General features: G+C 48.7%; 2 protein-coding genes across 10 annotated transcripts in view; one reads left to right on the forward strand and one right to left on the reverse strand.

The window, feature by feature from the left end:
* LOC135285546 (beta-galactosidase-1-like protein 2) overlaps window positions 1-19807 on the forward strand; it is a 28161-nt gene extending 8354 nt beyond the window's left edge. For 2 of the 4 annotated variants that reach the window (XM_064397912.1, XM_064397914.1), the window contains 14 exons: window positions 7-99; window positions 2557-2638; window positions 6307-6371; window positions 8312-8396; window positions 10004-10141; window positions 10734-10814; window positions 11435-11541; window positions 11886-12032; window positions 12348-12419; window positions 13786-13867; window positions 15729-15816; window positions 17572-17686; window positions 18570-18686; window positions 19099-19807. In XM_064397912.1, coding sequence (XP_064253982.1) covers window positions 7-99; window positions 2557-2638; window positions 6307-6371; window positions 8312-8396; window positions 10004-10141; window positions 10734-10814; window positions 11435-11541; window positions 11886-12032; window positions 12348-12419; window positions 13786-13867; window positions 15729-15816; window positions 17572-17686; window positions 18570-18686; window positions 19099-19185 — 1359 coding nt within the window. In that variant the 3' untranslated portion in view covers window positions 19186-19807. The remainder of the gene's footprint in view (window positions 1-6; window positions 100-2556; window positions 2639-6306; window positions 6372-8311; window positions 8397-10003; window positions 10142-10733; window positions 10815-11434; window positions 11542-11885; window positions 12033-12347; window positions 12420-13785; window positions 13868-15728; window positions 15817-17571; window positions 17687-18569; window positions 18687-19098) is intronic. The other 2 variants (XM_064397913.1, XM_064397915.1) reach the window with 1 other exon arrangement.
* A 484-nt stretch (window positions 19808-20291) lies between these two features.
* The window catches only part of B3GAT1 (beta-1,3-glucuronyltransferase 1), a 40507-nt gene continuing 37291 nt past the window's right edge, over window positions 20292-23507 (reverse strand). For 5 of the 6 annotated variants that reach the window (XM_064397923.1, XM_064397921.1, XM_064397919.1 and 2 more), the window contains one exon: window positions 20292-22630. The gene's annotated coding sequence lies outside the window, so the exon portion shown is untranslated. The remainder of the gene's footprint in view (window positions 22631-23507) is intronic. The other variant, XM_064397920.1, reaches the window with a different exon arrangement.

Consider the following 23507-nt stretch of genomic DNA (forward strand, 5'->3'; position numbering starts at 1 on the left):
CCACAGTACAAGAAAGGAGGTCCCATCATTGCAGTGCAGGTGGAGAATGAATATGGTTCCTATGCCAAAGACCCAAACTACATGACCTATGTCAAAATGGTAATGGTGGCACTTCTACTTGTTTCTCTGTCAATCTCTCCCATAAATCTCCTTCCCTACAGTATTTTATTTTTTTCTGAGTGTGGTTTGAGAGACTCTTGAAAGCACCAGCTGCATTTTCCTTGGATGTTTCCTCCAGGAGTGGAAGAGTTGGCACATGACCCTCTCAGTGCTGATAAATCTGTGTTCTTACATCTTCCAGAGGAGAGGGAGACAGGGAGCTGGGGAGTGTCTGTATTGCACAGCTGGCCTTGAAGCAGCTCTCACCTGCAGGTCCTTTTTTGCCTCTCCTAGATGATATTTGATAAAGGTTTCCCTGTGTTAACTTTCCTGGCAGAAGAGTTGATGGGAACAAGTCCCCAGCATGCTCCTAAACTTGTGTAATCTGGGGCTCAGCAGCAGGCAGGTTAATTTGCCTAATGCCTCCCTTACCCCTGTCAAAAAGGGATTAAACTGTGCCCTGGCTGCTCCGAGTCAGGGATAAGGAGTTGGCCCATGCCCAGGGAGGCTGGATTATCCTGGTGGATCTCACAGCAGTCTGACCTGCTTGTTTGCCCCCAGCACCAGTGCAGGGCAGGCAGATAATGAGATCTGCAGTGTGCCTCACAGGGTTTGTTGTTTCATTTCTTCTCACTGAATGCTGAAGGGTATTGCTGCACATCAGGGGGGTCACCCATCCAGGCCTGCTCTTCTGCTACAGGATTGTGGGATCCTTCTGAAACCCTTTGGGTAGCCCTGAGCACCCTGAGGCTCAGCTTGTCCCGTTGCTCAGGGTGTCCAGAGGCTCCTCAAACAAACAAATCCATGGCAGGAGTGCTAATCTCCTTAGGGCTGTGCCAGCTCCTGCACCAGCTCCAGCTCGTGCCGTGGTTTAACTCTCCTTACAAGGTGAAATATAAAGTTTGTACACAAACAAATTAGAGATAATGGCAAGCAAGTGGTTTTCAGAGCCCTGAATGAAGGGGACACAGAGACTCTGGGGGTTTGAGCAGCCTGCAGGCTTGGCCTTGCTTTCCAAGGCTTGGTGAGGAAAGAGTTTGTGCTGTCTCAGACTTGTCAGGACAGAGCTCCCTGCCAGCCTGTGGGTGTATTTTTGCAGTGCTGTTTCATCATATTCTGGGACTGTGTGCAATTTGCATCTGAGGCAGCACAGAATAGTGGTTGGAGATGGAAATGTGGGAAAGCAGGATTTGCAGGGCTTTGTTTTTGGTTGGGGTGGGATCTGATGTGAGGTGGGGCTCTGAGTCTTTGTTCTGTTTGTGGCAAGGTGATTAATTCACATCTAGCATCTGTGACCAAGTTGCATCTTCCTGGAATTAATAAACTCATTAAAAAACACCCACAGCTCACACAAAACCTCAACTCCCTGTGCTTACCTTCCTGAAAGTGACAGGATGTATTGACATGGCCCTTCCCACTCAGAACTGAGCTTCTATTCCTGCACTCTGGGAGGCACTGAACGTGTGGCAGCTCTGCTGTTCTTCTGTTTTGCATTTACACTCAAAAGGAGGGGAAGAAACCCAGCATTAATGCAGTGCTCAAAGAATTACCTTGGTAAAATTGGTTAGAAATTCCAGTTCCCTCAGGCAGCTGAATTTTGTCTGAATCCAGCATCTGTTCAGGTAGAAATTTGGATGGGTTGACAAAGTCACCAGCTTGTCCTGGCTCTGGGCTGGGTTTGTCTCTGTTGCAATATTTCATGCCCAGGTCTGCTCTTAGTGCAGGCAGGGACGATAAACAAAGGTTTTATCACATTTCACAATTAATAATCTAGACTGAAGAGACTGAAGCCTTGTTCTCAGAGCTTCTGGAACTGGAGGAGTGACTTCCAATGGAGGTGCAGTGAAATGAGTGGTTAATTAACAACTGATCTCTAAACATCAGCCACTGTTCTGTTCAGGACCAGCTGCAAGAGAACAATCCTTGGGAGGAGCCTCGTGTGAGCAGGGGGATTTTAAAACCTTAGAGTGCTGTTTCCTCTAGAGCTGTAACATTGAGGAACCACTAAATTCATTGATTTTTGAAAAACAGTTGTACCTGAGCTGTCCTGTGATGGTGTTCCTTGGGAAATCAGCTCTTCCCTCTTTGCAGCTCCCACTGTCAGGCAGTCAGAAGCCTGAGCTGCTTTTCCTTTCCTCCCTCCAGCTGAATCCCTCTTTTGATGAAAGCAGTGGAGCTGTTTATTACCTTGATCTCAGAAGTTAAATCCTGAAGTTGGATGCATCAGTGAGAAACCAATCCAGCTTTCTAAAACAAAATAAGATTTTCCAGTGGTCTTTAAGCTGGGAGAAGTAGGCAGGGAAGCTTCAGGAGGAATGGGAGATGTCATAGGGACAATATTTATTACAAGGCACTGCCAGACAGGCTGGCCCCACAGAAGGTGATGCTGCAGTGCTTTAATATCCTGGGAAATGCTCCACTCTGTTAACACAATGGCTTTTGCTCTTTTTGACCTAGGCCCTGTTAAACAGAGGGATTGTGGAGCTGCTGATGACCTCAGACAACAAGAATGGGCTGTCCTTTGGCTTGGTGGAAGGAGGTGAGTGCTTGTAGAGCCGAGGAAGGAAAACAGGACTTGAATTCACCCTCTGCACCCCCTGTTTGTGGCAGGAGGGACCCCTTGGCTGGATGGTACAGTCAGGACAAACCCAGAGAGGTTAGAATGGTTTATTTTCCACATGAAGTGTAACACTGTGTGAAGGGATGGGCATCTGTACTTTCCACTGAGTCAAGAGATGGCAGCACCCAGCATTTCTTAATATTTCACCAGACTACAAGGCTGAAAATGCTATTTATTGCTTCATTTCAATAGATACTAAACAAGGTCCTCAGCAATTACTAGCAGTAGTTACTCCTTCCTAAGGCAGATGCTTTGCAATTAAAAAGATAAGGAAAAAAGGTCCATTAAAACCTTGATTTTGAGTTTTACATTTAAGCAGTAAATTTAGTAGTAGTTTGTGGGGCAGCATTATCTTCTCAGCAAGCTTATTTTGGGGTGTAAAGCCTTAGGTGGGTGAAGGAGGGTGTCAGATGTGTAGAATGCAGAAGGATGCCCATTTCCCTTTTATAAAGTATAATTCTAATAAGTTTTTAAATAACTGCTTAGCATCCTCCTCTTTTTTCCTGTGAAGAAGTGGAGGTGCAGCTGCTTGAGTTTCAGTGAGCCCTAAATCTGACTGGTTGGGGCACTGATTCTCAGAATTTGGGGTAATTTCAGCTGGGATTTACTCTGTTCTTGGCCTCTGCTCTCTCCTGTGTTCCTGCCAATTGCCTGAGGTGTAACTGCTCCCCAGATTTAGTGTTTGCAGAGTACAGCCTTTGAGTGCTCCTGTTATCACTCAGGTATAAATAATGTTAAATTTCCAATCTCAGGCACAGAGATGTTAAAGGGAAAGACTTTCCCCTCCCTTTTTCCCCCCTCCTTTTGCTTTTCCATGTCAGCATGAGAGGGATAAATTCATTTACTGAGTCATGGGCCTTCACCAGCACGGTGAAAAACTCTTGTGGATGTTTTTGGATGTGCAGCAGTTTTCAGCTGTGACCACACAGAGTCACTCTCTGCCTGCCACTGAGCTGTCAGGAGAGGGAGAAGGGAGAAAGGAGAAATCCCTGCCTTAGCCTCATCTCCTGAGAGAATGTTGCAGCCTCAGAGCTCCTCCTCTTTGGAGTGTCCTGTTCTGCTGGGAGCTCTTTGATCCCAGTTTGCCTCTGGGATGTCACAACAATCTGTTAAAGCCAGCGTGTCACTGATCACAGAATCACAGAATGACCAAGATCACTGAGTCCAGCCCCAACCCCAACCCCTCAACTCAACCCTGGCCCCCAGTGCCACATCCAGGCTCTGTTAAACACCCCCAGGGATGGTGACTGCACCACCTCCCCGGGCAGCCATTCCAGAACTTTATCACCTTTCTGGGAAAAACTTCTTCCTGCTATCCAGCCTGTGTTTCCCTTGGTGCAGCTGCAGGCTGTGTGCTCTGGTTGTGTCAGTGCCTGCAGACAGAGCCCAGCCCCAGCTGAGCACAGGCACCTTTCAGGAGCTGTGCAGGGTGAGGAGGGCACCCCTGAGTCTCCATTTCTCCAGGTTAAACATCCCCAACTCCCTCAGGGGTTCCTTACAGATGTGTGGGATAACCAGGGCTCCAAGTGAGGAGCAGCAGGGTGGTGAGGAAGGGGTTAAAGGAGAGGCAAGATTCCCTCCCCATCCCTGGAAGTGTCCACGGCCAGGCTGGGCAGGGTTTGGATCAGCCTGGGTTAGTGGGAGGTGTCCCTGCCCTTCCAGGGATGAGTTGAAGGTCCCCTCCATCCCAACCCAATCTGATTCTGAGAATCCCGAGCTGATCTGACCTGGTGAAGCCCTTCTGGGAGCTGATGGGTGACAAAGCCTCTGCTGTCCCTCCAGACCATGGTGGGATGCCCTGTGTGTGGGTGTGGGAAGAACATCCCATGGGAAGGATGAATAAGGCTCTGGGGATGGTTCTCTTTTCCATGGGGTGCTGTTAATGTGCATGAAAAGCAGAGCTGGGCATGTTCTCCTTCAGAACTGCCAGCTCATGTATTACATCAGTGCTAAATCCACGTTTTATTTTGTTCTCCTTTCGTGTTTTCTGTGCTGAATTCTCCAGCTCAGCACACTACATAGGTCAGCCTATTAAAATCAAGGTATAAATAGTGAGAAGTGAGCTTTTCCTTCTGTAAATATTCTGTTTGAAGTGCTCTGCCTGACACAACTGGGGCTGGGTTTGATAGCAGCTCTCTTGTTAGAAGTCAATTTTTAATGCTGAATCACATCATCGCTGCTGCAGAGTTTGTCTGGGAGAAATATCAGTGTAACTGAGGGCTGGGAGATACAAAAATGCTTGAAATGCTTGCCAGGGGCTGGCACACTGATCCCAGATTAGTGTCTCCTGTCCTGCAGGAGGTGTTCCCTCTCAGAATCACAGAATGACCAGGGTGGAAGAGACCCTAAAGACCATCGAGTCCAGCCCAGCCCCAACCCCTCAACTCAACCCTGGCCCCCAGTGCCACATCCAGGCTTTGTTAAACACACCCAGGGATGGTGACTGCACCACCTCCCCGGGCAGAACATTCCAGAACTTTATCACCTTTCTGGGAAAAACTTCTTCCTGATCTCCAGCCTGTGTTTCCCTTGGCACAGCTGGAGGCTGTGTGCTCTGGTTGTGTCAGTGCCTGCAGACAGAGCCCAGCCCCAGCTGAGCACAGGCACCTTTCAGGAGCTGTGCAGAGTGAGGAGGGCACCCCTGAGTCTCCTTTTCTCCAGGTGAGCACCCCCAGCTCCCTCAGGGGCTCCTCTCAGGGTTTGTGTTCCCAGCCCCTCTCCAGCCTCGCTGTCCCCTCTGGCCGTGCTCAGTGTCCCCAGCTCCTTCCCAAGCTGAGGGGCCAGAGCTGGGCACAGCACTCCAGGTGTGACCCCAGCAGTGCCAGGGCAGGGCAGAGTGACCTCCCTGCTGCTGCTGCCACACCATTCCTGAGCCAGGCCAGGAGCCACTGGCCTTCCTGGCCCCAGGGCACACTGCTGGCTCCTGGCCAGCTGCTGTCCCTCGGGTCCCTTTGTGCCTGGGCACTGTCCAGCCACACCATCCCCAGCCTCTGGCATTGCAGGGGTTAATGTGGCCAAGTGCAGGCCTGGGCACTTGGGTTAATTAAACTCCACCTTGTCAGACTGAAGTTACTCCAGAGCCTGAGGACGGGCAGAAGCCCAGAGAACTCTTCATTCCAGCTCTCTGTGGCTCTCCTGCCCCGTGGCTGCCCTGGCTCACCCCCACAGACTTGACAAGCTGGAGGATATTGCCTGGGAAGGGATTCCTGCAGCTAGAGCCTGGCAGAGCAGTGTGCCATCCAGACAGGACTTGCTAATAAGTTTGCCTTTATGTGGTGCCTTTTAAGTGAGGATCTCCAAGTGCTTTACAGGCTCTAATTAGAGCTGGTGACACCCCAGGAGATGCTCTGATGCTCTCTCTCTCTAATATCTCTGCACATTAGAGCTGAAAGATGGCCTGGGAGGATTCCACTCTGCTGTGGTTCACTTGGATCCTGCATGGCAAGTGAAGGCTTTGATGGGGACTTTGTGAGGAGGTTGTTTTGGGGGTTCAGAAGGTGTTGCACTTCCCTCCTGCTGGGCTGAGGAGATGATCCCCTAGACATTTTGGATGAGTCTAAATTAATGCATTTTTCCTTTCCCACTAGCACTGGCCACTGTTAACTTCCAGAAGCTGGAGCCTGGGCTGCTGAAATACCTGGACACAGTACAGGTGAGCTGCAGAAACTCTTGGTTCATCCATGTTTTCCAGCACTGGAAGTGAAGCTCTGATACTCTCTGTGGGATTTGTGTGTTGGTTCAAGGCTTCCTTCTCATGAGGCCAAATCCTCCTGGAATCAGGGAAGGAGGATTTAAGTGTCCTGTTATCCTTCTAAAAAGGCTTTTCATTGTTCAGCTGGTAGGGGTTAGACTTCTTCAGGTGGTACCCAGAGCATCCCAGTGCACAATTGTCAGATCTCTCTTGAATTTCCATCATCTTTTCCCCAAACTCTTTCACCCTGGTGCTGTGGGTGCTGCAGCTGTGTCTGTGCACTCTGATGGCTGTCACCTCCAGGGCCTCATTCAGGGTAGATTGATGAGGTTTTACTGTGTCACTTGAGCATTTTTAACCCCTCTGTGCTGTCAGAGGTGTGCCTCAGGGAGGAATTAATTAATGAATGAACACTTGGTGTGAACAGTGTCCTGATTGTGATGAGGTTTTGGGGTTGGTGACAGGTTATCTCTCTTTACCCCGTGTCCTCTTCCCTGTGCTCTGCTTGCTGCAGGTGAAGGATGTGAGCAGGGATCTGCCCCCAGCCCTGATCAATTCTCTTCTCACCTCTTGGCTTTTGCCTGGCTGAGAAGGGAGCCCTGCTGGCATGCTGGATGTTCAATCCTGCAGCTTGCATTTGTTTTCTTTCCCTCTGCTGGCAAAAGAGGCTCTGCTGGAAGTGCTTTCACCTCCTTTAGGTCTGCCAAAATTGCCCAAACCTTGCAAATCAACAGAAGGTGGCACCTTCCCCACCACGTGTGGCCCCAAAGGAGCAGCTCCTCCTTTGCCACACCAATTTTGAGATAGGAAGGGTTTGTAGGGGTTATGAAGCTGTTTTATCTTTTCCTTGTCATGGGTTTTTGTTCCAGAAGGTGATAAAATCCCTTCTTTGACTGGTTCACTGGGGATGGATTGATTAAATGCATTTCCAGGGATGTTTAGATGATTACAGGCAGTTGTTTTCTCCTAATGAAACACGAGTTTCTTTAATGCCACTTACCTCAGCCAATTCCTGTGGCATTGGAATCACAAAACCGCCTGGAATGAAAGCCCAGGAGGCTGGAGGGGCAGCCAGGCTGAGCACACATTGCCCTGCCCATGCCACGGGGACAGGAGGGATCCTGCAGGGCCTCAGGGATCTGCCAGGCACTGACAAATGGGAAGCAATTGCTCTGTGTGCAGAGCCTTTAATGAAGACCTAATTCCTGCAAATTCTTCCCTGCCAGTGCCATATGCAGCATTAAAAAGGCATTAAAGCAGCTCAGGTCTGCTGCTGTACCTTGGCAGGCACTGGCTGCCCTGCACCTGCAAGCTCTCAGCTGGCAGTGGCGTGGCAGATAAGCAGACATTTATAAATGTGTGTTTTTAGCAAGAACTAAACACTGACAGTTGGTTTGTCCCTCTGCTACAGCTCTCCAAACAGCAGCATCCAGCAATGTTTGACAGCACCCGATTGTGTGCTCTGTGCTTTGTGATTAGCAGAGGCACAAAGCTTTGCTTGCCTCTTCTGGGCATTGCTGGCCCACAGCTTCTTGTTCCTCACACACCCGGAGCTCCTTAGGTGCCTTTTTGGCTGTGCCACTTGAGAAGAAAACCCTCCTGTAAAACCATGGCACCACCCTGTTCTTCTAAGCCTTCTGATGTTTACATCCTTGTAATGGAGTTTCTCACACGTTTTATGTAAATAATGATTGTTTTTACATTCCTCTCTGGAGGAGGAGAAATTTGATAGACTGTTGGTTTGTCCAGTGTCATTGGAGAGGTGACAATTTCATCCTCCAATCCACTGTCACTTTTGAAAGTCTATAAATATTGGAGTCAGGAAATAAATTTCCCTTCTTCTCCTTCTTACACTGGAGTTCCAGTGTCCGTGTTGTTTTATTTTGTTTTTCTCTTGACAGAAAGACCAGCCTAAGATGGTGATGGAGTACTGGACTGGGTGGTTTGATAACTGGGGAGGCCCTCACTATGTCTTTGATGCAGATGGTGAGCACCTCGTGGGCTCAGGGGGGTTCTGCTCTTCGGCCTCAGGGATCTGTGCCTGCTCTGCCCCAGCACCTACGGGGTTAACCTGGTGCTGCCCGGGCTCAACCTGCACACAAAACTGAGTGAAAACACCCAAAAATGACAGAAACTGACCCAAAATGGAGTGAAACCGACCTGAAACCACCCAAAACTGAGAAAAATTGACCCAAAATGGAGAGAAACCGACCTGAAACCACCCAAAACTGAGAGAAATTGACCCAAAACTGAGAGAAACTGACCTAAAACCAAGAGAAACTGACCCAAAATTGAGTGAAAATGACCCAAAACTCTGGGGACCTGTGCCTGATCTGCCTCAGCACCTGCAGGGTTAACCTGATGCTGCTGGGGCTCAAATGACAAAAAAACGAGTGAAAACACCCAAAAATGACAGAAACTGACCCAAAATGGAGTGAAACCGACCTGAAACTGACCCAAAACTGAGAGAAACTGAACCAAAATTCAGTGAAAGCTACCCAAAACTCTGGGGACCTGTGCCTGATCTGCCTCAGCACCTACAGAGTTAACCTGGCACTGCTGGGCTCAACCTGAGCCTGGAAACTACAAAAAACCGAATGAAAACACCCAAAACTGAGAGAAAATGACATGAAACCACCCAAAACTGAGTGAAACCGACCCAAACCTGAGAGAAACCACCAAAAATTAAGTGAAATCCGCCTGAAAGTGACTGAAATCCACCCTAAACTGACAGAAACCCACCCAAAATTGCGTGAAACCACCAAAAACTTCCTGAAGCTGACAAAAAAAACCCCAAAAAACGGAGTGAAAATGACCTAAAACTGGGGGAAACCACCCAAAGTTGAGCAAAATCCACCCAAAATTGAGTGAAAACAACCAGAACTGCATGAAACTAACCTGAAACCCACCCAAAACCGAATGAAACTGTCAGGAAAATTAATCCACAAACATCAGAGGTTGATGTCAAAAAGGGCCAGAGGAGTCCTGGAACTTTATTCCAATCAAGGGAGAGCCCATGGGGCATTCCCCTGGGGTGTCTCCAATCTTTGGAGGACTCAGCCTCCTTTTATCCCAATTTCCCAGCCACATTTCCCTCTCTCTTCCCCACTGGCTCAGAGCCCCTTGTGAGTGCAGCACCTTCTCCCGGGTTCAAAGCTCATTTGGAAGGTTACTACAGAAAAAACAAACCCGCAGGGCACCTAAGGAGCAGTGAAAGCCGAGTTGTACAGGACTGGTTTAACGACTCATCCTCCTGCGATTGTCTTTGTAATTGGGTCATTAGGAGTCTGCTGAGGAGTCCTTGCTGCTCTTCTTAAAAGCAGGAAAATCGAGTTTTACCCCTTTGTCACCTGGAGGAGAGGATTATTTGAATGTATTAAATATTTAATTTAGTATTTAATAATAATACTAAATAAATTTCGTATTTAAATGCATCAGTAGATGTGCTGCCCCTTAGTGAGGGCACGATGCAAATCCCAACACAAATCACTGTGACAGACAGGAATGATCAGAATGTGTCTGGTTTGAATTCCTGGCCCAGATTTGTGTCTGTGGCCTCCTTGACACTGCAAAAAAATCTCTTTTTTTTGCAGAGATGGTGAATACTGTAGCAAGCATCCTCAAAACAGGAGCATCCATCAACCTCTACATGTTCCACGGAGGCACCAACTTTGGTTTCATGAGCGGGGCGCTGGAAGCTGATGAGTACAAGTCAGATGTCACCAGTTATGGTGAGTTTGTTGTCACTGCCCTGCCTGCCCTGGGCTGGTGACAGTCACCAGCCACACTGAGGAGGGATCAGCACAGCCGCTTTGTCCTGAGAGATGAGTAGGACACAGCCCAGAATAAATTCCTGTTTAAAAGTGGGGTTAAATGAGTGTTTCTAATTCCCAGCCATTCCACAAGTGGGGGATTCCCTTGTTCTGAATTGTAAACAGAGCTGTCACAGATGATGAATTGATATCTCTTTTTTCTAGGGAGGCATGATGATCCAAAACACCATTTTTTAATTTTACCAAGTCAAATTTTACTATAAATCTCTTTTCATCTCAACAGCCCGTGGTTAAAACGGTTAATTGTTGACTTTATCCTGTGTGAAATTCTGGATATGTGCAAATTAGATCTCTGAAAGTGTGAATGGCTCTTCTCTAATTTAAGGAATTTTGTAGCTGTTTAGTGATGTTCACTCAGATTAAAGTGTACAGATTTCCATACTCTAGACAATGCCATGAAAATTGTGCCTGAGGCTTTTATTTCTTGCATGAAGCCATCCCAGAGCTGCTTTATGTTTTTAAAACACGTGCTGCTCTTCTGCTTTTCCAGATTATGATGCTGTGCTGACAGAGGCTGGGGACTACACATCCAAATTCTTCAAGCTGAGACAACTCTTCAGCATGGTCATTGGTAATTACCCAATTACTAATTGGTAATTACCCAGGAGCCACAGCACTGTTCAGTCAGGGAATTACTGAAACTGGCCTTTCTGGGGCTCTGTCAGTTGGGAATTATTGAAACTGGCCTTGTTGGGGCTCTGCTTGGCTGGGAATTATTGAAACTGGCCTTGTTGGGGCTCTGTCAGTTGGGAATTATTGAAACTGGCCCTTCTGGGGCTCTGTCAGTTGGGAATTATTGAAACTGGCCTTGTTGGGGCTCTGCTTGGCTGGGAATTATTGAAACTGGCCTTGTTGGGGCTCTGTCAGTTGGGAATTATTGAAACTGGCCCTTCTGGGGCTCTGTCAGTTGGGAATTATTGAAACTGGCCTTGTTGGGGCTCTGCTTGGCTGGGAATTATTGAAACTGGCCTTTCTGGGGCTCTGTCAGTTGGGAATTATTGAAACTGGCCCTTCTGGGGCTCTGCTTGGTTGGGGATTATTGAAACTGGCCCTTCTGGGGCTCTGCTTGGTTGGGGATTAAGGATGGGAGGAGCAAAGGAGGTCTGGGATGGAGGTATATTGTATTCAAGGGAGGGATCTTGAATTTTCATTGTCTGAAATCTTTGTTCCATCTTTGTTTTTGCCCCTCAGGCCAGCCCCTTCCTCTGCCTCCCATGATTGAGAGCAAGGCCTCCTATGGTGCCATCCTCTTGCACCAGTACATCTCTCTCTGGGATGTGCTGCCAGCACTTTTACAGGTAGTGACACCTCTTTCACTGCATCCCACACCTAAAAGGCATCAACTTTTAGAGCAATTTGTGCTCTGCCTTATCCCAAAAGGATGAGGTTGGGGGATTTTTTTACCAAGGATATGCAAGAGCAGCAAATCTTTTATCTCAGCTTTGTCACTGCTCCTTCTGTTCTCTTGGAATTGCACTTTTGCAAGTCCTTGGCTCCTTTTCCTGGTACTTTGGTCAGGAGGGATTTTGGGTTGGACCAGAGCTGGGAGGCTCTCCCTGTGGCAGAGTGAAGCACCTGCTTTAAATGAGCTGTCCCTGCAAGACTTTCCAGTGCTGATGCTCAGTTTGCTTCTCCTCTGCAGCCCATCAAGTCAGAGTTCCCTGTGAACATGGAGAATCTGCATCTGAACGACAGCATTGGGCAGCCCTATGGATATGTGCTCTATGAGACTGTCATTTTTGGGGGGGGACACCTGCACACCAGGGACCACGTCCGGGACCGGGCACAGGTAGGGCCACGGGGCTGGGAGGAGGCAGGGAATGGGGAGAAAACATGAAATGTCCACTTCTCAGCTAAGCCCCAACCCCGTGCAGCTTCTAACTAAATGTCCAGTTCCACTTTGCTAAAACTTATATTTAAACATCAGAATGCTGAATGTTCTGAGAATATTTTGATTATTTTATTGCACTGACAGTGGCACAGTTATGGACACTTGAGTTCTAGGTTCAAGCAGAGACATTTTCCTGCCCAAATCCAGCTGGGGGGATGTGATTATGGCATCATTGATGAGCTTTGCTCTGCTCTCCTGTGCTCTGTTCTGCAGGTGTTTGTTAACACCATGTATGTGGGGGAGCTGGACTACAACACAGTGGAGCTCTCCATTCCTGAGGGACAGGTAACTGCAGGGGATTCTCAGGGTGTGGATGACAAGGTCACTGAAGAGGGAGGAGTCTCAGAAAGGCTCCTCCTCCTGACCCAGACTAGCTTGGTACCCTGATCAGACACAAATAGTGGGATTTCACTGCCAAGTTACCATTTGGGATTGAAAAGTGGGGTCTGAATGGTTTTCCAAGGACAAAATTCAAGTTATTTTGGCCCTTGCTGCACAAAATCTGCCAGCCTTCTTACACAGCCACAACCTTGAGTACCTGTACCCTGTTAGTGCAGATTAAATCTCTGCAGGCTTCTTCCTTAGCACAAAGCAGGTTTTAAGGGGCTTTGGAGCCTTTTGGGTCTGGAATGTCTCTCAGAGCTAAAGAGAGCAGTTTTACCGTGGCAGACCTGGCACTAAGAGCCCTGTATTGATTTGGCACATTTCACCAGGGCTCTGGTGGCTGTGGGAGCAGGTGAGGGGGTGGATGCACTGTTGTACTTAAGGCTTGTGGGAGAGTTTATGGCACAAGCCTGTCCTGTGTCAAACTATTTCTGGCTCTGTGGGTGCTATTAAAATGGGAATTCAAAATTCAAGATGAAAAAAAAAAAAAACAACCCAGAAGTCTGTGCAAAGGCTGTGAGTTCCTCACTGTTTGCACTAGAGAATGTGGGAAAGGGAAAGACAGAAACTTGTACAGATACAGGAGGGTTTGATCTGCAGGAGCTTGGATTGATGTAAAAATAAAGTACACACATTAATTAGGAAAACCAGAAACTTATGTTTCTATAGTTGTAAGTAAGAATATGCTTTAAGTGAGTGAGAAACTGCAATGGGTAAGACAGTGAAGGGTTTGCAATGTAGGAAACTATTGGGTAAGATAGTGAAGGGTTTGCAATGTAGGAAACTGTATTGATAAGATGGTGAAGAGTTCATAATGTAGGGGTGTGGTTGTATAGAATAAGCTAAGTGTTTGGAAGTTATAACAGAAGCATCTGTGTGGATGTGAGACAGAAGCCTATTAAGTAAAAGTATCCACGGTGCAGTAGAAGTAAGGAAAGGTGGGAAGTTAGTAAAGTAAAATAAACCTTATAGCATCTGTCCATTAGATTAAAAAGTTATGTATTGTCTTGTAACAAAGAACTTGTCACTACTTTATAGCCAGCTACTTATTCCTTTAGAATCTCACAGCCTCTGAGACTGATGTTTATCTAAACAAGAAATTCTTAGCCCAAGGATAGTCCCATTCCCTCATTAAAAAGCACCAACAATAACAGAGAACTTGAAATTAAATGTATAAATTGCAGCTGCCAAAGGCAGTGGTGCTGTTTCCCCTCTCAGCACCTCTGCAGGGCTGGTGCAGCTGATGCCTGTCCTTGTTTGTTCCCAGCAGGGCTTCAGGCAGCTGAGGCTGCTGGTGGAGAACCGCGGCCGTGTCAACTACGGGCTGGCCCTGAACGAGCAGAGGAAAGGTGGGTCTGCCTCTGTGCTCCAAACCCTCCCAGGGACCTCTCAGATGGAAATGCTGCAGCTGAGGGCCCAGGTGCTCTTCAGCAACTTGTGGTCCTCCCATGATTATTCCAAAACATTCCAGGCAGTGTTTGTGTTTATAATTTATTGTCAGATATAAAAGCAGCTCCAGATTCAGGTCAGCTGTCTTGGAGTCCTCTAACAGTACAGAAGAAGGACTTAGGAATAAGCATAATTGATGTCTCAGGTCTCTGCAAACCCCATCAGTATCACGAGTTTCAGTGTTGTTCAAGGACTTTGCAGGCCTAACATGGGATGTAAATCCAAGATTGTATCCCTGAAAGTCTTTGCTCCTGCTGCTACACAAACTTGTGGGCAGTCAAACTACAGGAGCTGGCTCTAAAACTCCCTAGGTGTGTCACATTCTGCTGAGGAAGTGTGGAAGGTTGTCAAGGTACATCAGTGCCTAAATCACTGTGACATAATTAAAGTAATAGATATTTCTTTGTCTAAAAATATTAAGAACCATAAGGGCTCAACTCTGCTGCACACATCACAAATACCTGGAAGCTTTTTGAATTAGCCACAACTGTGACTGTTACTTTCTTTTAAAACCAACCTCTCCAGCACAGCTCTCGTGGTGCTGGTCAGGACTGGGAGTTGGTGGGAAATGTTGAATGTTCTGAGAATATTTTGATTATTTTATTCCCACCTGCACTAACAGTGGCACAGTTATGGACACTTGAGTCCTAGTTTGAAGCAGAGACATTTTCCTGCCCAAATCCAGCTGGAGGGATGTGATTATGATATCACTGATGAGCATTGCTCTGTTCTGCAGGTGTTTGTTAACCCCACGTATGTGGGGGAGCTGGGCTACAGCACAGTGGGAATGTGTTAAAAAACAGCCTCACCCCTGTCTGGGGTGATCAGAGGAAAAGCAGTGGCTGCTCAGTGTCCTGCACCAAGGTTTATTTTATAAGGGTACAGCTAAACCCAGGGCTATCAATGAATCTTGCTCTGCTCTAGGTTTCCTAGGTGATGCTCAGCTCCCTTTCTCTTGCTCTGTGAGCATATTACTTCACAGGGAGGGAAGGAAAATACCTTTTTTAATCTCTGTTGTCCCTGGAGCGGTTGATATTGGAGAATCACACCATTTAAAAGCTCACACAATGTCAGGAGGAGGGAACTGCATCCCCTGGAGCTGAATTGACTGAAATGCTCAAGCCTATCACACTCAGTGGTGGAGCTGGAAGGGCTTGATTCTATTTTAGTGGGGAACTATGTGCAAAAGCTCTATAAAATAGATTAATGGAGTTAGGCACGTGACTCTATCGATTTTATTTAATGCAGAAACGTTGCATAAACCTCAGTGCTGCCCAGGCAGCCTCAGTGCTGTGATTAGCAGCAGGCTTTGCCTGCTTCATGGAGAGCAACTTCCACAAAAGGCTGCTAAAGGTGAATGACTTCTTCAGGTGCCTTAAAATCCTGGGATGAAAAGCCCAGAGCAGCCCTGGGCGTTGGTGCTGGCTCAGTTATGTTTTGCTGTGCCTGTTAGAGAAGTGATTGACTGCATTAGAAAATTCTGTGCACGGTCAGCTCCAGCCCCACAGTCCCCAGAAGCCCCAGGTGCTCCTGTGCCAGCACATCCCAGGGTGTTCTGCTGGGAGGGAAAGGAGGGAATGGAGAGGGCACAGTTCAGAGATGCTCCCCACTCAATCTGCATGAGCAATGGGACCATATGGACTCTAATTCCATTGCAGAACGTGGCTGCTTTCCATCTCCTGCTGTTCCTCAGATTCAAATAGCAAAATCCATCAGCTTTAGCTGTTCCTCAACTCCTCATTACCCCCATTGCTCTCACAGGCTTAATTGGTGACGTCTTCTTGAATAAAACCCCCTTGAGGAACTTCAAGATTTACAGTTTGGAGATGAAACCTGCCTTCATGAAAAGGTTTGTGGGATTTTAACCTTTCTTTTTTTCCTCCTTCATTTCAAACCACCTGCTTTCCAGCAGTGCAGTGCCTAATGGGGAGCAGCTAAATGAGGTAACAGTGGGGAGGTGGATTTTTGCACTGATAGTTTTGTTGATACTTTTGCCTGAAATAGTGCAGGAACTGGTGCCAGCTGATCCATTCCATCATTTAGGGAGAAATCTAATCCCATGGTGCAGGGTTGAAATATTTCCTTGATCAGGTAGGTAAATCCAGGCTTATCCAAAGGGAAGGATCCCCTCACACCCACATGTTGGAAATTTTGGGTCTTTCTGGAAATTACCAATCTGGCTGATATATTTAGTAATTCAGCCTGGCAAGGGATGGATTAATTCTAGAAAGCTACTGATAGTGCATTAACAATCCAGATGGCTCGCTCTCTTTTATGTTGTTTTGCTTTAATTCAAGGGAGGAAATTTAGCAGGGGGATGTTGAAGAGCCTCTGTCAGCACACAGAGAAAACCTCAGCAAATGTTTCAGGCAGCAGATGCCCTATGGACTCTGGCCACAATCCAGAGACACTCTTTTCAGTGATGTTTTTAATACCAGCAAGCGACTTATGTGCATCCCCCAAGACATCACAGCTGCCCCATTCTGTGTAGGAGGGAGAGAGAGAGGCCACGTTAAACCCAAAAGGCTTTTAAAAGGAAAAAAGTGCACATTCTGAAATGCCTGAGGGCAGTTTTACCAAGTGCTGAGGGGCTACCTGAAGGATTCTTATTGATGGGGTAACTCACAGCCTTTTGGACTGCAGGGTGTTAGAGGAATATTTCCAGTGAGGAGCATTAAAGCAAGTGAGCTGCCATGGCCAAACAAAAGCAAGATTAGTCACCACTACCCTCAGCTCCTGGCTGCTGACCAGCAGCACTGAAACACAATCAGCTCACAGTCCCCTCGGGGGAGGAGGGAGAGGAGTGTTGTGAAAGGAGCTGTCACAGGCTTTTAGTTGAATAATTCAGTAGCAGCCAGGCTGCACTGGATCAATAACTTCCCCCAGTCCAAGAGATGCAGTTTGTAAGGGCTGGAGGGAACATGTTCTTACAGCAGCTCAAGGCTTCTGTGGGATTCTGCTCTCCTTATTTCCTCTTCTGCTTGTGCCCTGCTCCCAAATTGTTGCCACAGGTAAGAAATCATGTCAGATTTCCCCTAATTGCTGCACACTTGCAAGGATGTGTTTGTGTTCCTCGCCAGGAGCCGTGGTAGGAATGTCTGGTTTGAATCCTGTCAGTTCTGCAGTCTCCTTTAGGAAGCCCACAGACATTTCAAACACCCTGGCAGATCTGAAGGATCCTCAGCAGCCAAAGCAGAGCTTTTATCCCAGAATGGTTTGGGTGGAAGGGACCTTTAAGATCCTCTCACCCCACCCCTGCCATGGGCAGAGACCCCTTCCACTATCCCAGGGTATTCCAACCTGGCCTGGGGCACTTCCAGGGATCCAGAGGCAGCCACAGCTTCTCTGGGCACCCTGTGCCTCACCACCCTCACAGGGAAGAATTTTTCCTAATACCCAATCCAAACCTGCTCTCTGCCAGCCTGAATCCTTTCCCCTTTGTCCCGTCACCACTCACTCTTGTAAAAAGCATTTCCCATTGAAGCCCCAGAGGGGGTGACAGCCCCAGGTGTCCTCCTCTTGCAGGCAGCGTGGCCTGCCAGGGCTGTGGGTGCTGGGGACAGGCAGTGGCCCCTTGGGCTGTGTGACGTGTCCCTCTGTTCAGCTTGCAGCACGTGTCTGGCTGGAGCACGGTCCCGGATTATTTCGTGGGGCCGGCGTTCTTCCGCGGGAGGCTGTGGATAGAGCAGCAGCCACAGGACACCTTCCTGAAGCTGCAGGCAAGTCCTGGTTGTTCTTGGTCAAGTTTTTTTGAAAAAGCTGCTTAGAAAGACTTGTGCAACAGCTCTGACTGATCTCTGTGTCTGTAGCCTCCCCCTCTCTCTCAGGGAATTATTTTGAGGATCTGCTCCAGGTAATTCTGCTCAGTCTGGAGAGGTCCTGTGAGAAAACTGACCCTGCAGAGCTGCCAGTGACCACTTCAGTCCTTTTTTACTGGCATGCAAATGCTGTTTTCTGGTTGCAGAGGAGTAATGGGCACAGAAAATAAAGGAGGGCCTTGTTTTATTCCTGTCTTCCTCAGTGTGCCATGGAAAGAGTCACTTCTTTGTGGCCATGGCATGGGAGTTAGCATTCCTGTCATGCTTCTGTTGGAGACTGCAATGAACTTCAGATGAGGTTTTAAATATTATCAAACTTCCTCCTCTGATTTCCCTTCCTTAGAGCCAACCTTGTGCCCAGCCTTACTGTCCTGCTCACTCTCTCATGGATTGGGAAAATTATATTTGTTGTAAATCAGGCCAGCCAGCAGCAATTCAGTTTTTCTGTCACCTGGGAAAGAGGTGAGGGCAGATATTCCATGCTTGGGAAGGAATAAAGGCCTGTCTGTTCAAAAGGAAGAAACTTCCTATACAAGCACGAATCACAAATTGCACATTTTTGAAAGCTTTATCCTTTTAATGAGCACATTAAGGATAACTCCTGTTCAACAGGGCTCATTTAAATGTTCCTGGCTGCAGGGATTTGCACAGGGAAAGCAAGCAGAAAACCTGCAGAAAGTGGCTGGAAAGAATGCAAGTGTGAAAGCAGATTTGGTTTCCTGTGGGGGATGCTAACGAGGCAGCAGAGCTGCATCAGTAATTTCATGTTCTGCCTTGATTCCAGGGCTGGGAGAAAGGAGTGGTGTTTGTCAATGGTCAGAACCTGGGAAGATACTGGAAGATTGGACCTCAGGAAACTCTTTACCTTCCTGGACCCTGGCTAAGGAGAGGGGGCAACGAGGTGAGAGGCTCTGCTGGGATTGCTCTGTGCCTGTTGGGGTTAAAGGTCCTTGTCCCAAAGAGCCAGACACACACAGGACAGCAATTACCCTTTAGCTGAAAGCCAGTGCAGTAGGGGGGAAGGACAGTGCTGTCTCCTAAGAGCTCTGAAAACGAGGGAAGGTGCTGCTCTCAAGCTGGCTCTGGCTCTGACAGCCATTAAAGGGTGACAGGGATGGCAGCTGAACTTCACAGCTCTGCCTCAGGTTGGGAATCAAGACAAACCTGGTGTGATGCTGCTTCATCCCTGCAGAGCCTCAGTCCCTGTTCAGGCCACACTGACTGAGCTCTTGAAATGCTTCCTTCCCCTCCTCCTAAGAACATTTGCAGCCCCCCAGGCTTTGCAAGAAGGGCTTTTCTCTCTCCCTGTGCAGATTGTGATCTTCGAGGAGCGCACGGCGGGCCGGATCATCCAGTCCGTGGACATCCCTTACCTGGGACGGACCCAGTACGTGGACTGAGAGCTGCCTTCCCACGTTTGGCTCAGCCTGAGCACTCCTGCTTGGCTCAGCACCTGGGCATGCTAACCTCCACTCCAGCCACGGCAAGGATTGGCCCTCTGGCAGTGAGGTCAGAGGAGAGGACAGCGAGGAAGCAGCGCCCTTGTTCCATGGATGGATGGATGGATGGATGGATGGATGATGCAGCTCATCCCCTGCCCTGCTGAGGCCCCCAGCCCCGATGGCTGTGCATGTTCTGCACCATCTGGTGGATGTGGGGGAGTAAAAAGGTGCTGGAGGCAGGTGAGAGAGAGAGAGAAAGAACTGAAGCCATCTGAACCAAAAGCTGAGCTCAGCTTTCCAAGGACTTTCAAAATGTGCTAACGTTGGCCTCCTCGTTCTTATAATTAGGTAGGGAGAGAATAGTTGGTGCACATGTGAGTAATCAGGTGTGGAAAACCATTTTGGTGTGCTTTGAGGCAGATTTTAGCAAGTCTCTGCAAAAAGGCCATTAAGTGCTCCCTTGTTGGAAGGCAAGGTGGTTGTCAAATGACTTTTAATTTCAGGTTTGTTTTCCACCAAGTTTTATCATGGAGGTCATCTCTCTCTCAAAAGGAAAAAAAAAGAAAAAATTAAAAAGTGAGATGTGTTTTGTCTTCTGTCAAATGTATCATCATGTTTCAGGCCAGGCAGGAATGAGAATTTGCAAGGAGGAGAAAAGAACAAGTGAATCCTGCAGTCCCCTCTCCACCACTGCTCACACTGTGAAGCACCTAAAGCTGAAATTCCCCCTTGGAAAATGAGCAGGGATCAGATTTTGGCTGGGGTAGAAGCAAAGGGACTGCAAGTGGGAAAACCCATCCCTGCTTTCTCCTTAAAGCTGCTGTGGGATCTTGGTAGTGAGGTTCTTTTTGTCCATCTAAACAGAAACTCAGGATTTAGGTAAACATGACATTGTTTTAACTCAGCAGCTCCAGGCACAGAGGAGCTGCAGCCTCCTTAGGGAGAGGGGGAGATCAAACCCGAGCTGTGAATCCTTCAGCAGCTCCAAGGAGTTGCTGCTTTCTGTGCCAGTACCAGGAGAAACACCAGACTGTGTCTGTAAGGGAGGTGCAGGGTATTCTGGCTCTTAGAAACCATCATTTTATTTAACAAATTTAAATACAGTTTGTTTAAAACTGAGAACAGACAGTGCAGCTGGAACACGCTCCATCCTGGCCAGGTCTGGGGACACCCATCTCTGCTCCCCAGGGCCACAGCAGCTCTGGGACAGCTGAGAGGGCCCAGGCTCCTGTGGGCAGAGCAAATGTGCAGGGCTGTGTTCAGGACTCCGTCCTTTGCATTTTTCTGAAAGTTGTTTCCTTCCAAGCAGGGAAGGTTGGAACCCAGCAGGGACTGGAATTCAGATCAGTGAACCAAAACATGCAGCTCGGAGAGGACATCAGTTGGAAACTATTTCAATGCTGTGAAAACTTGGTAGTCCTTGAAAAATGTCTCTTTCCACTGTAGGGTTTGCAGACTGAAGGGAGCTTGGAAGGCCAGTACAATAAGAGAAGAAATCTACTTGAGTGCAGAGTTTTAATCCAAGGTAACAATACCTGTTCCCATAGAGCAGCCAGCAGCATCCAACACTTTCTTTCCAAGTGGTGCTTCAGCCATTGCATCTAAAAGGAACATTTTTGTAAAGGCTTCTGTGGCTGGGAACTCAAGAATGAGACTTTTCCCCAATGGTTCTGATATACAGAGGGAGAAAATAACTTACAAAAAATATTTTCCTTTGAAATATCAGGAAATACACAATGTCATTAGTCCAAGGGGAGACTTCTGCACCGTGAGCCAGCAATCAAACCCAGAGCATTTTAATAGTTCTATGTGTTAGGGCTAAAAATAACCAAGTCTATTGCAGGATTACATTTTTCCCACAGTTCAAAGGTAAAATTGTGCTTCAAAATTTTTGAAGGAATTGGGACAGTGGCAGGGGCGGGTGACAAAGGTTTGACAACAGTTATGGGGGGGGAGGGAATTTAGGGGTTTTGGCTGGGATTTTGCCTGTTGTACCTCAGTTTTTATCTCAGCAAGTTTGGCAGTCTCAGACAGAGTCACCCATGGTGGCAGCAGCACCAGATGGTGAACAAGCAGAGCCTGAGCCCAGGATCCCCTTCCCAAGGGTGCTGCTCTCTCCATCAGAGGGGACTGGGAACTGCTCCAGGGTGGCTTTTCACACCTTTCTGCAGTAGCAGAAAAAGGGGCTGGGGCTGGAGGATACACTCCAGTCAAATGGGAAATGCACTAAAATCATCTCTTAGCATCCAGTCCCCAGTTTGAAGCAGTTTTATTTTTTTAAGAGTGGAAATTTGCCTTTATGTAGGAGCACCCTTGAGAGAATCCCACACCTGATGCTCACGGGAACCAAATTAGGGCTAAACAGGACCCAGATTTGGATGAATATTATGGTGCATGGCCCCCACAATCTCATTAAACCCCACTTCCCATTATTTTAGCATTTTTAGAGAACCACATTCTGGAGACATGACTCCATCCAGAATCAGTGGTGATCAGCAGCTCCCTGATCCTGTCCCTCCATCCCACTCTGGGGACTTCTGAGAAAGACGGGGACAAACCTTTTAGCAGGGATAGAACACGGGTTGATGGTTTTAAACTCAAAGAGGATAGATTTGATATAAGGACATTTTTTACAATGAGGGTGGTGTCACACTGGCACAGTTGCCCACAGGGGTGGGGATGCCCCATCCCTGGGAATATTCCAGGCCAGGAGGAACCTGGTCCAGCTGGAGGTGTCCCTGCCCATGGCAGGGGCTTGGACCAGAGGACCTTTAAAGTCCCTTCCACGATTTCATGACCACAGAGGAACGTCAGGGTGCCCCCCAAACTGTGAAACTGAGGAAGAAAAAGGACAGGGAAATCAGAGAACAGTGATGCTTAAACGGTTTGTTCTAACCTGCCTCGCTTTTCCCCCTCCCCAAACCCTCCCTGTCTTGTGCAGCGTAACAAACACTGATTAAAGAAGGTTTAAAATTAAGGGCTAAGGTGCCATCTTGAAGGCAGCTGTCCCCTCCACGGCCAGAGAGCTGCTCAGGCTGTCTCACACATGGCCACAAGGTTCGTGTTTCTCAGCACAACCAGTCCCTGGGGGCACTGCCGTGGCTCTCACCCTCAGCCAGGTGCTGGCACACAGCCCTGCTCCTGCAGCCACATGCCAGCCCGAGCCTGGCGCCGGGAGCTGCCAGGCCTGCCTTTCTGTGCTTTGTTCTCCACCTCCGGAGCTCTGCCTGTGCTCCGGGCCCAGGAGGAGGGGCAGGGGGTCCGGGGACTTCATGTATGCAGTGGTGCTTGGTTTTTCTGAAGGCTAAAACTCGTGGGAGTCAGCAGAGGGCCTGGCTCCCGCCTGGCTGGCTGGGTGGATGCTGTGGAGAGGAACCTTGCAGGCTGTGCATGAAGAGATCTTCTGCAAGAGACACAAGCAGTGTGGGTGTCACCCCTGTCCCTCACTGCAGAGCCATCCCAAACCCCTGTGCCTCGCTGCAGAGCCATCCCAAAGCCCTGTGCAGGGCCATCCCAAACCCCTGTGCAGGGCCATCCCAAAGCCCTGTCCCACTGCAGAGCCATCCCAAAGCCTTGTCCTGCTGAAGGGTCATCCCAAAGCCTTGTCCCACTCTTCAGGGCCATCCCAAAGCCCTGTGCCTCACTGCAGAGCCATCCCAAAGCCCTGAACCACTGCAGAGCCATCCCAAAGCCCTGTGCCTTGCTGCAGGGCCATCCCAAAGCCCTGTCTCTCACTGCAGAGCCATCCCAAAGCCCTGTGCCATGGTGCAGGGCCATCCCAAAGCCTTGTTCCACTCTTCAGGGCCATCCCAAAGCCCTGAACCACTGCAGGACCATCCCAAAGCCCTGTGCCTTGCTGCAGAGCCATCCTAAACCCCTGTGCCTCGCTGCAGAGACATCCCAAAGCCCTGTCCCACTGCAGAGCCATCCCAAAGCCCTGTGCAGGGCCATCCCAAACCCCTGTGCCTCACTGCAGAGCCATCCTAAACCCCTGTGTCTCACTGCAGGGACATCCCAAAGCCCTGTCCCACTGCAGATCCCAAACTTGTCCTGCCTGGGCAGGGGGAGCAGCACCGGGGCCAGCGCTGGAGAGCTCCAGCCCCTCTGCAGAGCTCCAGCCCCTCTGCAGAGCTCCAGCCCCTCTGCAGAGCCTCCCCTGGCACAGAGAGGCTGGTGCAGGCTCTCCTTCTGCCCTGCCAAGATCACAGAGCAGCAGGCAGGGCTCCGTCCCGCTTCCCCCAGGGAATGGGACATAAGGGAGCTCATTGCAGGTAAAAATT

This window comes from Passer domesticus, chromosome 23 (assembly GCF_036417665.1).
Source record: "Passer domesticus isolate bPasDom1 chromosome 23, bPasDom1.hap1, whole genome shotgun sequence".
NCBI lineage: Eukaryota > Metazoa > Chordata > Aves > Passeriformes > Passeridae > Passer > Passer domesticus.